Source organism: Candida oxycetoniae, assembly GCF_023343755.2.
Source record: "Candida oxycetoniae strain CBS 10844 chromosome Unknown scaffold12, whole genome shotgun sequence".
NCBI lineage: Eukaryota > Fungi > Ascomycota > Pichiomycetes > Serinales > Debaryomycetaceae > Lodderomyces > Lodderomyces oxycetoniae.
Genome location: NW_026055484.1, coordinates 99,982 through 115,431, shown reverse-complemented (window position 1 = coordinate 115,431; position 15,450 = coordinate 99,982). Strand labels below are relative to the sequence as shown.

Sequence of the window (15,450 nt, the reverse complement as noted above, 5' to 3'; positions counted from 1 at the left end):
CACAGAGACTATGTCGGATTTATTTCCAAATTAGGAAATGCTAAAATGCACTATATTTATTATTTCTATTATTTTTATCTCTTAAGTTGAATGCTTTAAACTAGTTCCTGCATTACATGTTTAGTAAACGAAGGAGACGGATTTGGAGTGAAGTAAGGGGGGGGGGGGGGGGGGGGGGGTGCGGATAGAGGAAGAATATCAAAAGGAGACACTATCTCGCTTTGCTCGATAGTGGAGCACATTGACTAGTTTTGAATGATTGAAGGAGTCACTTGTACCAGAGTAATAAGAATGACTTTATTCTATAGAGTCGTATATCTTAACTCCGTATCACGGCTCTAGGACCAACCTTAAAGAGAATGCCCTTTCCCACAAAATGCGGCTAAAGGAATTGAAAAAAATAAAATAAAATAAAATAAGGATTCGCTTTGAGTTTAAAGTTTAGAGCTGTTTGAGTATGAGCAATTGGTTAGAAAATCGTATATATAGGAATACATATACATATATGTCTATGTATATATATGTATATATATTGGCTAAAATAGAGATAGAGTAGTTTGGTTTTACTAAAATAGAGATAGTAGTTTGGTTCTACTAGATAGAGTAGTTTGGTTCTACTAGATAGAGTAGTTTGGTTCTGCAAAAGTGTGGCAAAAAGCGTAATTATACTAGTTTTGTAGGTTTGTCCCCTATTACATTTCCATGACAAAAGAACAGTTGGTATCGTCGAGCATAAGCCAAACCTCCTCTTCTATAGGTGCGGCAACTGAACAAAAAGAACAAATGGAACTGCAGCAGCAGCTGCAGCTGCAGCAAAGGCAACTGCTAGACGTTGAAGGTCAACGACTGCATAAATATTTCAAAGAATCAGATGCAGGTGATGGAACAAAACGAGAAGATCAATATATTCACGGTTCAAGGTTGATCTTGTGTTTTATTTCCCTATTTCTTTGCTTGTTCTTGTTTGCATTGGACCAGACTATAGTTGCAACTATATTATCCACAGTAGGAAATAAGTTCAACTCGTTTGAAAATATAGGATGGTTATCGTCGGGGTTTTTATTAACTATGGCTGTTTTCATTCAACCATTTGGTAAATTGTCAATTATTTTTGGTAGGAAATGGACTATGGTTGCCGCAGTGGTTATCTTTGAAGGAGGCTCATTAATGTGCGCTTTAGCTCCTTCGATGAATGTCTTAATCGGTGGAAGAGTCTTGGCAGGTGTTGGTGGAGCTGGTATTCAGGGATTGACGTTTGTTATTGTTTCTGAAGTTGTTCCTATTGCCAAGAGACCAATTGGATTGGCTATCATGTCGGTGACATTTGCCGTGGCTTCGGTTTTAGGACCTTTGATTGGTGGTGCATTTACCACGAATGTTAGTTGGAGATGGGCATTTTATATTAATTTGCCAGTTGGTGGATTTGCCTTGGTGGTGTTTTTGTACTCGTTTAGGCCGCCAACTCCAAGAGGCAACTATTTGAAACAGTTGGGCGAGTTTGATTATTTAGGGACTTTTTTGTTGATTTCTGGAAATGTTTTACTCTTGTTGGCTTTAACTTTTGGTACCTCGGATTTTTCGTGGGATTCTGGTGCAGTTATATCGTGTTTTATTCTTGGTCCTGTCTTGTTGATATTGTTTTGCATTTGGAATTTCAAATATTCCAAGAATCAAATTATTGCAACCGATGTTGTAACTTGTCCGCAAATCATTGCTTCAACATTAAGCATAGGAGGAGTGTTTGCTGCATTCATTGTCACTATGATTTATGCAGCCGTTTATTTTCAAGTCATTAGAGATTCAAGCGCAATGGGCGCGGGATTGCATTTACTTCCCTGTATCATTGCAGTTGTTATATCATCCATTGTCTCAGGTGCCATGATCCAAAAGTTCAAATATGTCAAGCCATGGAATGTCTTTTCTGGAGTGTTGGCGCCTATAGGAGCAGGATTGCTCACGTTGTTACGTGTCGACTCGTCCTTTTCAAAACAAGTGGGATATTTAATAATATTGGGTGTTTCAACAGGATCTCAAATGCAGCCTTCTTTTGTGTCGGCTCAAATCAAGGCTCCAAAAACACCAGGTGGTACAATCATGACTACAATTTTCTTGAATTTTTTCAGGTGCATATTGTCCGCTATTGCAGCAACACTATCCGATGCTGTATATACATCATCGTTGAAGAACAATTTTCATAAAGCTATGGCACTGGCCAGCTCTCAGATTCAACAAGACTTGGCGAGGATCGATATAGAAAGTCTTATGTCATCAAATGAAATAATCAAGACTTTGGAGCCACAAGCTCAAACTTTTGTAAAGGAACAAATGATGAAGGCAATTGTTAATGTGTTTTATATGTGTATTGGATTTGCCGTGATTACCACTCTAGCTTGTCCATTTATCACGAATCATAAGTTACCTAATATGGCTGATTTGGAAGAACGAGAGGAAATAAATAAGGAACAGGAAATAAATAAAGGAGAGGAAATAACTAAAGGAGAGGAAATAACTAATGAAGAGCCAGAGAAAAAGTCTATTGAGGAAACTCCTGTTAAATCGGATGAAGCGCAATTGAGCAATGAGTCTAATGAAGTTGGTACTAAATAGCTTTTATTGCGATCTTAGTGTGGGTGGGGTACTGTAAGTAAAGTGTGTCCCTAAATTTTGGGTGCAAAAAAAAAGAAAGAAAAAAAAAATTATATGAAAAAAAAAATATTAACCGCCTCTCTTTCTTGCCTTATTATCAGCGTAAAAAGATTACGTACAAATTAATTTGCTCGCTTTTATGAAACCATCCTTATCAATCCTGGCATTGTGAGTAAAAGCCAAAGAATCCTCCTATACAGTAAGTGTTATTCTACATATTTACACATTAACCGATTAACACATCTACCCGATTTGACTGAAAAACAACTTACAAGGGAAGAAAAAAAAACCAAATAAAAAGAAAATGACAAGAAAAAACGACAATTAGTGTCAAACGTTTGACGCATTTTAATTTATAGAGTTATTTGACACACTGATGATAACAATCACCAAGATTTTTATTTGTAGGTCCAATTGATGTTAACAAGAATAGCTGATACATATAGATATCATGTGCATCAATTGATTGTAAATTTCAAGTATTCATATACTCAATATCCTGGATTTTCAATTGCCTCAAAATTGCTTTTATGTGAGGCTATCTGAACAAGTAGTATGATGGTGTTGACTTGTCAACACCGCCAACGTGGTCCTTGGTTTATTGCTGAAGAAAGGTTCTAGATCACAAAATATTATTGGTGTGGTGGGAGGTGGTGGGGTGGGGAGTAGGTATATTAAAGCAAGCTTAATAAATTTGGTTCTTCGGTACTTTGTTAAACCCGACGCTAAAACCCTTTGTGTTAGGTTCGAGACTCAATATAATTCTTGGTGATCAAGAGAGTCCTCACCTTTCCTGGTGTTTTTGTGCCGCTGTTGTATATACCCAGGGCATTCATTTTTTCATTTGTTTCCTCTAAAAAAAAAAAAAAAAAATCTAGAACTGATATCAAAATGAAATGAAATGCAGTAGTGGAACCAAAGAAAAAGAGGTGACATGGTTTCATGTCCTTAAGCCCTCGAAAACTCATTTGCATAATATGGAATGAAAATTAACTCAAGCTATGAAAAGTTTAAGACACAAGGAAGAGGCCAAGTGACTTGTGGAATTACAAGACTAGAAGTGTTACTTTCTTGTTCTATCTCTTATTTCTTATCACTACAATAGTTTATTAAATTACTCGTTTTTACATTCATTTTCGTTGCGTATTTCTTTGTTTCGCACTACGAGCCCAATTTTTGCTTAAAGTTGAAAACGATATACTAGAATAATTAATTAACGAAAGAACTGTTTTGTTGATTGTGTTTGTTTCTGCCTAGCTCTGTTGATTATTACAATGTCTCGAATACGTTATATAAAAAAAAACTCTAAATTTATGTCACGTGAGAATTGTTAAAAAAAGTTGCATGGTGGTACAAAACCAATCTCATAAGCTTTAAAAGAAATACTTGTCAATACTTTATATACTCAATCCTGCAAAGCTAATGAAATGCAAGTCTATAAGATAAAAATGTATTAACGTTACATGACATATAGCACAATAGACTCTTATATAGAACAGGCAACTTGTATTGCCTTTATTGCATATGCTTTACGGTTCAAGTAGAGGGCAAAAAAAACCTGTTCAATCAAGATAAACAAATTGATAAACCTTTCTCTTTTGGCCTTTGATAAAAAATTAACAGAAAGTAGAGAAATCAAACCTAAAAAGTGTACCTAGTGGTAACAAAACAAAAAAAAAACAGGTCACTTTCAGGTATATTTCCCTAGTAAACCATTCATGTTCATTTTTTTCTTTTATATCTCAAAGACTTCTCAAACATATCAAGCATCGGTTGAGAGTAGTTTCTTTTCTTTTCCCCCCTCCCTTCCCCCTTCCGCCTTCCGCCCACGATCCCCGCATTTCTCCCCACCTTACAGTTACCGTTAAAAAAACCTACAATAAAGACACATTAACAGTCGTATGCTTCTTGATGTGCAAAACTGTTTGGTCCATTTAGAGTTTTTAAAAAAAAGAAACCTCTTTTCTCCTCCCCTGTCCATGACCCTGCGATCTCATAAATACAAAACTCTCATTCCCTCATAATTTTAATCCTTTTTATTTAATTGGTTATTTTATTTTCTTGCAGTGGATCGAGATCTTTGGGTGAGGAAAGACATTACCAAATATTTTGGAGGTGGGAATAGAAACAGCATTTTGAAATCAACAAAAATATTAGTGATTGGCGCCCAATCACTCTGATTATTCCATAACTGTTACGAAATTTAGACTCTTGTACCTACTTTCAACACAGCTTCTTAATCTTCACTGCTAGCTTGGCTCAATACAATTGAAACCACTTATGAAGTGTTAAAAAGTGGAAGATTTATTGGATTTTGCAGATATTGACATATCTTTACGTATCCTGATTTCTTTTTCCTACTCTTTCTGGATTTCTTTTTCTTTTTTTTTTTTTTTTTTATCCGATATAAATGTGAGATATATGTGATATCAATTAGAAGAGGCGGCGCTAAAGTAGAGAAATGAAACAATTAGGGTGTAAATGCAAATATTATGATTAGCCATGTCACTTTAACGTATCTGTGGGACAACAAAGAGCTATTCTGGCTGTGTGTTCTTCCAGTGGGGGTGGGCATTATACTGTAACTAATTTATTGGGACACTACCATTAGTCGACGACGACTTGTGAGTTGGTTTTTTTTGTGTCGACCTAATAAGTGACTTTTAACACTGTAACATTTTAAGGTAGTGTATAGTTGGCTTAATAAATAGCGATTCTAGTTTCTTGAGAGAACAAATTAAAATAACAAAACTTTTTTAGTAACAATAGAACTAGAATGATTAATAGCTTATGCTGTTTCTGTTAGGTATTGTTGTTGATGTCTATTTTTTTCTATAGTTGTTGGATGGAAATTTATACGGTGGAGGATTTCTCGTCTTGTAGTAGTGCCGCCCCTCTTATTTCTCTGGACACAGTCCTAACATGAGACATTGGTAGTCTAGTATAGAGATAGAGAGACAAGAAGAGGGATCGAGATAGGGATCGCGATAGTGAGATATGATAATAAATTAAGAGCCGTCTTTGTCCTATCCTTGGTCTCATGTTTTAATTTCTTGATTATCTTTTGGTTTCGGCTTATTGATTATCTCTAGGTTTTGGCTTATTGATTATCTTTTCGGCTTATTGATTATCTTGGGTTTCGGCTTCTTGCTTAATTGTTTAAATTTCATAAAAGTTTCATTGGTATGGACAAATTTATCGAGGGCCAATAGTTACCCACCAACCATAAGGCATCAAAATGTACTTTTGAAAATTTGAACTTTGCCACATGCCACATACTTACTTTCTTATCAATGATAGCCACTGATATTAACATTGCTCTACGATATTACTTACTTTCTAGTTTCAACTACTTTTAATATTAACTACTTGCTAGTTTCAACTACTTTCTAATTTCAACTACTAATTTCAACTACTTTCTAGTTTCAACTTTTTCTCAATTTCAACTTTTCCCCATTTCAGCTACTCCTAATTTCAACTTGCTCCAGTCCCTATTACCCCCTCACACGTATATGGCTTAGAGATTGTCTTTAAAACCCACCTTTTAACAGAATACATATATCAAATTGCACAAGATCGTCTCTAATACTGAGAAAACAAAGACCTTGTCAAATAAGCTCGGGTAAAAGATGCTGTTTTATCATCAACTCTTGTGTAATATGTAATGTGTACTATCGTCTAACTTTTCAATAAAACAAGAATTCCCAGTAAGGGAGGTGTGCGTAAGTTGAAGCGCAGCCCACAGCCAGGAAAAGACGATAACCTTTTGCGACCAACAACTACTTTTTTGCTTTACATAATTCAAATCTCCATATTACTAGTAAAACCATTGCAATATTATGTAATATCTCGTCTAATAATAAAATCTCAATCTGTTCTAATAAAGGTTGTCCAATTCTTTCAACACTAAAAAGAAAAAAAAAAAATACAAAACCAGGTTATTACTCCGGCATATAATACTTTAGTAGTGCATTGATGATAATTTTGATTCAAATTTTCCAAAGGAGCCCAAATAAAAAAATAAAAAATTAAAAAAATTAAAAAAAATAAAAAATAAAATTAAAATAAAATAAAATTAAATTAAATTAAGAAAATAAATTATCTAAGTACAAAAATTTTTCAGTCCCCTATGAAGAAGTGAGATCTCAAATACTATTATGTATATATATGTATAATAGATACCGTTACTGGTACTAAGACATTCGGCAAGTCAAACTCAAACTCTTTGCTTGTTACACACCCCTCCCCCTTCTTTTTAGTTTGCCTCCTCCTTTTTCTTTTCTTTGTCCATTCTATAAATATATATATATATATATATATATATATAAGTTGGTAGACAGCGAAGATTACTTTGCAATTATATATACCATTATAACTCATCAATATTACTTATAATAACTGAAAAAATTTATCTACTTTAAGACAGTTATATATAAGTTAAGATGGGTGAATATGGTGGCCTAGGGATAGTTCTAGAAGAAACAGAGGGACACAAACGACATCATCAGGAAAAGAACTCGGAGAGTATACATATGCAACTGTCGTTACACAGTCTACGATCGTCACTGCAACATTCACTACTGCAACCACAACAACAACAGCAACCACCACCACAACAACAAGTTTCACATTTGGTTCCTCATCTGGTTTCTCAAATACGTATACCCATATCCTCCAGACAATCAAGCAGTACGAGTCTACCGAATATATCACACAAGTCATCGTCGCAATCTCTACTGGCAACACAGTTAAAGACAACTACAAGTGTAGAGCAACTACAGTCAATAACAACTAATACTACCAGTTCTGCTGCAGCTGCTACTGCTACTGCTACTGCTACTAACGCCAACGCTGCAACTACCGCCACCACAACTACTGCAACTAATTCTACTCAACTTATAGACTTGGCAAGCAACGAGATTCTACTCCCACCTTTACCCCATGCACCTGAAGACTTGACATCACCATTAAGTAACTCATATCTCCATGCATCTTACAATGAAGATCAACACTCGACAAATTCCAACAATATTGATGCTACTAATACCCAAAATGATTTAGACAGTTCGAACCACAGTTTGTATTCTCAAGAGTTTACTTCAATATACAAAAATAACGAAGGTTCTTTTTCAAATTATGCATTAGATTCGCCAACCTTACTCATTGATCAACAACAACAGCAGCAGCAGCAACAACAACAACAAAAACTGAAGCACCCACACAATTCGAGTCTTCACTATTTCCCTACTACATCTTCATCTACTATTTCCTCACTGAATAAGCAGAGTGAATCCAGTCCAAGTTTGATTTCAGGTAATGGAAACACCCCTAATTTACAGCCATCAGCCACTTCAAGTGCGTCAACAGTAAACTCGGCAAATGAAAAAACCAGTCCTTTGAAGAAGTTGAAAAATTTGAAAAATGGAATTCGAAAATTATCACTTGGATCAAGCAGCAATTTCAGTTCAGCTTCTTCTGCTATGACTACTCCTACGGGAGTTAATGGACCAAACTCATCACTCACGGCTAATCCAATACCTTTAAGACCTGCTTTAAATCCTATACAAGTTGATGATAGAATTAGTACATTTAGACCTGTTTCGTCAACGGCAACCACGCCAACCCCCTTCAATCCATCATCATCATCAAATATAAGTAGTCAACATGGACACCATTCATTGTCGTCTTGTTCATCTACTTCCACTACATCTTCGGGAACATCGATTTTCCGCGCCAAAAGAGCAAGAGCATCGAGTCACGGTAACTATTATACAAATCTGACTCACACACCAATAACACCACCTCCATTAGCATGTTTCCCTTTGGCATCACCAGTTATTACCTTGAGTGATAATTTCCAATCTAGCAAAACAACTATGAATACTCTCGAACAGAGTTATTTTGATTGCTTGAACAATAGTTTGTCAGGATCGCCTACAACGGTTCAGTCTAGCTCTGTTCAGGCTACATTGCCATTACTGCAGCTGCAGCAGCAGCTGCAGCAGCAGATTCATTCAATAGAAGAAATTACAAATGTAGACGATTTACTCAATTATCTGGATTTTCTTCATTTACAAAAAGAACAATTAAGTCAAGTCTATGAGAAAACTAGAGAAAAATTAGAATCTTCAGGATGGTGCTCAAACTATGATATAGGGAATTTAAAAGTACAACAAAATATTCAGGATGCTGCTATAGATACGATGATTTTAAAAGTTGAAGAGAAGTTGAATAGGGATTTCAGCTATCCAATGTTGTATGAAAAACCCGAACTTGGAACTGATGAAACTACTTCAAGAGCAACCGATATAACACCCCCTAGCTTAAAAGCATTAGAAAGTCGCTGTTTTTCATACGGAGAGCTTTAACTAGAATATAGTGGATAAATCTTTAATAGGGTAAGTAGATTAAAATAACTTAACGAAGTTACGCGTAATTACTAAAAGCCTATTCCTCCAAGCTTTCTCTCTCTCTCTCTCTCTCTCTCTTTCGCTCGCTCGCTCTACCCCTATCATCTAACATTTATACCTTTTTATCTTGTTCAAGCAAAATGTGATTTCCTTCAAACGGACACGACGAAAAATATATCTGCACATTTCTGCCTCGACAATTATCAACTTTTTTTCATACCAAAAAAGACGCTACCGTATGTTCTCATCGCGAGTGCATACCACGCGGTCTAGAACCACTTAGACCAAAAAGTCGCACTAAATTTACTTTATTACGGCTCCACTCCTTGCAGAACAAAAAAATTTTCATTTTACGATAGTATTGAGAAAATGAAACCTGTTTTATTGATGTGATGTGTGGATATTGTGTTGACTGGGTGTAATCTTAACCGATACTGTTGCAACCTACTGCTGCTACCTACTGCTTTTGCTCCTATTGTGAGCTTTTCCCGTTTATCACAAAAGGTAAAGGGAGACAAGAGAATAATTGTAAGAGACAAGAAGCTATTTATAGACAAGAAGCTAGAAAAGAAGCTAGACAAGAAGCTAGACAAGAAGCTAATTAGTTATAAACAAAAAAACCCACCTATTTGATACTGGAGAGAAAAACCTACTTATTTGATTCTGGAGAAAAAAACAAATTTTCGAGAGAATCTAAGTTGTTTATAAACTTGAATTTGTAAATAAAAGCTCTTGAATGGGCTCTTGAATAGGCTCTTGATAGGCTCCTGAATATAGGCTCCTTTTACTACACTGTGTATAAATGTATCGAAATATCAAGATCTAAAAATATATGCATTAAGTTAAACAAGAAATAACGTTTTTAATGATATTTCTTTCAGCATAATTCAGTATGAGGTATATATTTCGAATCGGAAAAAAAGCATTTCCCTCGATCTAGCAGTTCTTTTCCCCTCCACTCATTCATTCTAAATACTAAATGGTGCAGTGAATAGAATGCATTCGTATCAAAGAAGAAAAGAAAAGAAAAGAAAAAGGTTTGAAAACTTTTACCAATTCGTAAATGACAAGAAGAAGAAGAAGAAGAGAGAAATTTTTTTCCCCTGTAAAAAGAGGTAGTGTACCTGTGCTACTCTCACGTGACTTCCCCTTAAACCTCTTCTTTACCACATTGTCTATAATATTCCTTGCCTGTTTACTTGCTTCATCTCGTTCTTTGCATTTGTCATTTAATTTGATCGACAAGTCAATAATCTTCAACGATTGATCTGAGTGGCTACTGCCACTAACGTCGTCAATAATCTTCAACGATTGATCTGAGTGGCCACTGCCACTAACGCCGTCTCTTGCACTGCTTATTGCCATCAAATAATTTAGTTCCTGGATCATTAATCCTATTTCAACATCCAAATTGTCTAAATCCGCCGTCACTTTTGATATTTTCTGTTTTTCCTCTGGTGTATGCTCTAACCTTTTTTGCGCAATAGCAATATTTCGATCTAAATCGTGAATGTAAGATTGAAGCATTTGGAAATATTCATACTCCATCTCCGGATACTTCTTACCAAGTTTTTTGGTTTTATATTCATACTCTAGTTTGTACTTGTGTATATGTAGATTTGGACAGTTGCCTAAATCTGATTTGGTACCAACAAACAAGTCATGAGGACATATACCAATGACAAAAGCTTTACAAACCTCAGGAGCTGTCATACCTGGATCATTGTAATGTCGCACATATGACAGAGAGGACTGCTTGCCCATAAGTTTTTCAATCTGCTTTCTCTGCTCCTCGGCCATCTCTTCTGGTTCATATACCCACTAGTCTAATCCACTAGTAAAGTATTATAAGAAATTTATTTTTTCCTTCTTCATTTCTTTTAGTGATAAAAATGCGGCTTACAAGTTTAATCTTCACCACGCAGGTGGGCCCATTTCATGTGAGGGGGAGGAGGGGGGGAGAGAGAGGCATGTAGTTCTTGACAAATCAGTTATATACATATTATTAGAGAAAATCTATAAATATTTATATCTATATATATATATATATGCATATATTTTGCAACTTAATCTTGCTTTGCTTCTTTCTCTTTCTCTTGCTCTTGCACTTGCACTTTTTCTTCCTTTTTCTCTTCTTCCGTGCTTGCACTGATCTTCTCCTTCGAAACGTAACCCAAAGCACTCAATCTTTCAGGCAAAATGGGATGAGAATGGTGGAATGATGAGTACAACCAATCTGCATTCATACTCGACAAGTTCTCGGTAGATAATTTAATCAAGGATCTACTCAACTCTTCAGCATAGCCACAATTACGAGCATATTTATCAGCATCGTACTCATGTTTCCTAGAAAGTAAGTTTTCGACAAATGACAATACACATTCCAATGGTTGCAAGATATCGCCAAACAATGTGAAACCAATCAATATTGGTTGTTCATTAAAGAATCCAAATGAGTGGAATAGTGATTTGTTGTGAATAAATAATTGGAATAACGTAAAGATGATAAAAAAATGAACTTGTTTCAGAGCAATCATTATCGGAATATGGTTCAATCTCCAGTGACCAATCTCGTGCGCCAAAACAGCCACTGTCTCTTCGGTGGTATTGTGTTCAATCAATGTATCATATAAAACAATTTGTTTGCTCCATGGTAACCCAATGAAATACGCATTTGAGTGTGACGAACGCTTTGAACCATCAACAACCAACAATTTTTTCAATGGGAATTTTTGAGACGAGGCCAAATTCTCAATCGCAGTCTTCAATTGTCCATCTTCCAAAGGTGTGAATTTGTTAAACAATGGAAAAATCAAAATTGGGGCAATGGTTTGTCCTACTAACATAACAACCAAGAAAAATCCCATCAAATACAAAGTAAATGCATCGCCATAGTAATCAACAATCTTCAAAAAACCAGCAATAATGGGTGAGCCAAGAACAATTGAAAGCGCAATTTGTTTAAGTTTATCACTTATCCATATGCCCAAGGTTTGTTTGTTGAATCCATACTTCTCTTCCATAACAAAGTTTTGGTAGTAACTGATTGGCAAGTTAATAATAACTGATAAAATTTGACTAGCAGACAGAAATATAATCGATTGGGTGATGACTCCCCCCATGAAACCAGGTAACAAATGTGAAATTGACTTCATAAATAAGCCACTCCAACCCCATACTTTTGGTAACAAATCATACTTGTAAACAGCTAAATTTTGTACTAGGCCAAAAGTTGATGAAAAAATGGAAAACTTGGTTTTGGAACGAGAGTATTTTTGTGACTTGTCAAACGTTTCCTGGTTCACTTCTGCTTTGACTGAAGCTGGTGGAGACTTATTCTTGAATACTTGGTATTGTCTGTACTCAAGGTATGTCTCAAATACATATTGGCCAATGGTTAATCCAATAACAATACCTTTCCAATTAATGGTTGGACTGTCGAGAAATGACAAGGCCTATTTTTTTTTCATTTTCGACGGTTAGTATCAAAAGCAAGCGAAAAGAGGAAAGATATGGAAATTACAATCACCTTTTGTATGAGGAGTCTTCAACATACTTCAACTATAGAGACCATAACTACTGTTTGATGAAAAAAAAGTGTATAACGATTTAACACGGTTTTTTATCTTCGGTATATTTTCTCCCTTTATAAAATTTTTCTTTTTTTTCCCTTGCTTTCCCTTTCTCTCTTTAAACTCTTGCACTCTTTTTTATTAAATTTGCTGTACAATACTTATGGTTGATGCCATTTTAAACTTATAGATATCATCTAGTTAACAAAACCCCATACGCGCATTTACTCTCTCCAACTACGCTGATAAACCTACTGACTACTGACTACTACTACTTCTTCTTCTTCTTCTTCTTCTCCACCCCCACAATGTATTCACTTCATGCACCTCTTTGTTTATTCAGTATTTTATTTTTTCAGAGCTACAAAAGTCTAACTTGAATATATATAACACGTTCTCCTTGCTTCTCAACTTTTTTATTTAGCTTCAGCAGCCAATTTTTCAGCTTTGGCAACAGCATCTTCGATACCACCAACCATATAGAAAGCGTTTTCTGGCAAGTGATCGTATTTACCAGCCAAGACATCTTTGAAAGATTTAACAGTCTCTGACAATCTCACCAATTTACCTTGAATACCGGTGAAAACTTCAGCAACGGCAAATGGTTGTGACAAGAATCTTTGAATCTTACGTGCTCTTTCAACAGTTAACTTATCTTGTTCAGACAACTCATCCATACCCAAAATAGCAATAATATCTTGTAAAGACTTGTATGCTTGTAGAGTCTGCTGAACACCAGTAGCAACATCATAATGTTCCTGACCGACAACAGCAGCATCCAACAATCTTGATTTTGAATCCAATGGATCGACAGCTGGATAAATACCCAATTCTGAAATACCTCTAGACAACACAGTAGTGGCATCCAAGTGGGCAAATGTGGTGGCTGGAGCAGGATCGGTTAAATCATCGGCTGGCACATAAACAGCTTGGACTGAGGTAACTGAACCTTTCTTAGTAGTAGTAATACGTTCTTGCAAAAGACCCATATCGGTGGCCAAAGTTGGCTGATAACCGACAGCTGATGGAATACGACCCAACAAAGCAGACACTTCTGAACCAGCTTGGGTGAATCTGAAAATGTTATCGATAAACAACAACACATCTTGACCTTCTTCATCTCTAAAGTATTCAGCAATAGTTAAACCGGTCAAAGCAACTCTAGCTCTAGCTCCTGGTGGTTCATTCATTTGACCGAAAACCAAGGCCACCTTAGATTCACCTTCCAAGTTGATAACACCAGTTTCTTTCATTTCACGGTACAAATCGTTACCTTCTCTGGTTCTTTCACCAACACCAGTAAAGACCGAGAAACCACCATGTGCCTTGGCAATGTTGTTGATCAATTCTTGGATGAAAACGGTCTTACCGACACCGGCACCACCAAACAAACCAATCTTACCACCTCTAGCATATGGAGCTAATAAATCAACAACCTTGATACCGGTTTCCAAAACTTCAGCTGCTGTTGATTGTTCAATGAATGATGGTGGCTCAGCGTGAATTGGGTTTCTTTTCTTACATTCAATTGGACCTCTTTCATCAATTGGGTCACCAGTGACATTGATGATTCTACCTAAAGTACCTCTTCCAACTGGCACGGAAATTGGAGCACCTGTATCGGTGACCGAGGTACCTCTAACCAAACCTTCGGTACCATCCATAGCAATTGCTCTAACGGTGTTTTCACCCAAATGTTGAGCAACTTCCAATACCAAATCTTGATTACCATTCTTCAAGGTTAAAGCATTCAAAATGGCTGGCAAGTTTCCTTCTGGGAACTGAACATCAACAACGGCACCAATAACGGCTCTAAAAAGAAAAAAATGGGGAAAGAAATGTTAGTATTTAATTGCTTACTTACTTGCTTGTTTGTTGAAGAAAGAAACCCACTAAATAAATAGATGAATTTGATTAGGTGGTGGTTCTGATTGAAAAATTTCACTTGGGCGTGTACTCGAGTCCGAAAATTTCTCTCATCAAATGTTGAATGATTTTCGATTTTCAACAAAGAGAAAGGACACAGTAGTTATACCTTGAATAAGACGGTGAAATCATCCGCGTTTCCTTCTCTCAATTTTGGTCTAATGTCGAAAATTCGTCACTTTAAATCTAAAGAAACAACGACAAAAAGAGCCGGGGAAAAGAGCCGAAAAAAAAAAGGTCTCGGCATCAAGCCCAGGCGAGTTTCCACTAGCAACACAATCTCCACTATCTCGCTCTGCTCGATGTTTCATTTGATTGCCTGCCTCCCCTTCTCTTTTTTCAATCAATTGAATTCTTAGTGTCAAATAATAAAAAGTTTGTAAAAACATACCTGACCTTACCATGAGCTTGCTGAGTAGCTGCTGTGGCTAAGGATCTTACTGATCTAGCTGATCTTGCTGCTTGTACTGCAGTACGTGAAGTAGCATTAAACAATCTTGGCAAAACCATCGTTATAAATTCACAACTTTGGTTAATTGAACTGGATAAATCTAATGCTGATCAAATATTGGTGATATATAAAAAGGAAAAAAAGAAAAAAAAGGGAAAGAAAGAGAGGATATTGAACGAAATTATTCAAATTGGTAAAGTTTTTTTTTTTTTTTTTTTTTTTTCTCTTTCTCTCTTTTTGTCTGGACGGGCTCGTTAGAGGGGCAGGTATGAAATTTTATTGGCTTAACGGTTTTAATGTTAGTGCGAGGGGTAGTGTACACATGTACTGAAAAAAAAATAACATATACGACTGGGAGACAAGATGAATCTTTGAACAACCAATTAAAAGAGATGGACGTCTTGTAATTGCATGTGGTAGCGTCGACACTATTGACACTATTGAC

General features: G+C 36.0%; 5 protein-coding genes across 5 annotated transcripts; 2 read left to right on the top strand and 3 right to left on the bottom strand. All coding sequences in view use genetic code 12, as the record gives it.

Annotated features, from left to right (window-relative positions):
* Nucleotides 1–702: 702 nt before the first annotated feature.
* Nucleotides 703–2,607, top strand: KGF56_004535 (basic amino acid transporter; the record flags this gene model as incomplete). Its single annotated transcript, XM_049325985.1, has 1 exon — nt 703–2,607. The coding sequence occupies one exon, from the start codon at nt 703–705 to the stop codon at nt 2,605–2,607; it is 1,905 nt and encodes a 634-aa protein (XP_049178401.1).
* A 4,481-nt stretch (nt 2,608–7,088) lies between these two features.
* On the top strand, nt 7,089–9,014 carry KGF56_004534 (uncharacterized protein; the record flags this gene model as incomplete). The annotated part of the gene is made up of 1 exon (XM_049325984.1): nt 7,089–9,014. One exon carries the CDS (start codon nt 7,089–7,091, stop codon nt 9,012–9,014), a length of 1,926 nt encoding a protein of 641 aa, XP_049178400.1.
* Nucleotides 9,015–9,898: 884 nt separating this feature from the next.
* On the bottom strand, nt 9,899–10,820 carry EXM2 (Exm2p; the record flags this gene model as incomplete). The annotated part of the gene is made up of 2 exons (XM_049325983.1): nt 9,899–9,930; nt 10,181–10,820. The coding sequence occupies 2 exons, from the start codon at nt 10,818–10,820 to the stop codon at nt 9,899–9,901; spliced, it is 672 nt and encodes a 223-aa protein (XP_049178399.1).
* A 302-nt stretch (nt 10,821–11,122) lies between these two features.
* Nucleotides 11,123–12,630, bottom strand: STE24 (zinc metalloprotease; the record flags this gene model as incomplete). The annotated part of the gene is made up of 2 exons (XM_049325981.1): nt 11,123–12,511; nt 12,613–12,630. 2 exons carry the CDS (start codon nt 12,628–12,630, stop codon nt 11,123–11,125), a joined length of 1,407 nt encoding a protein of 468 aa, XP_049178398.1.
* A 414-nt stretch (nt 12,631–13,044) lies between these two features.
* Nucleotides 13,045–15,064, bottom strand: ATP2 (F1F0 ATP synthase subunit beta; the record flags this gene model as incomplete). Its single annotated transcript, XM_049325980.1, has 2 exons — nt 13,045–14,440; nt 14,946–15,064. The coding sequence occupies 2 exons, from the start codon at nt 15,062–15,064 to the stop codon at nt 13,045–13,047; spliced, it is 1,515 nt and encodes a 504-aa protein (XP_049178397.1).
* Between the last annotated feature and the right edge of the window lie 386 nt (nt 15,065–15,450).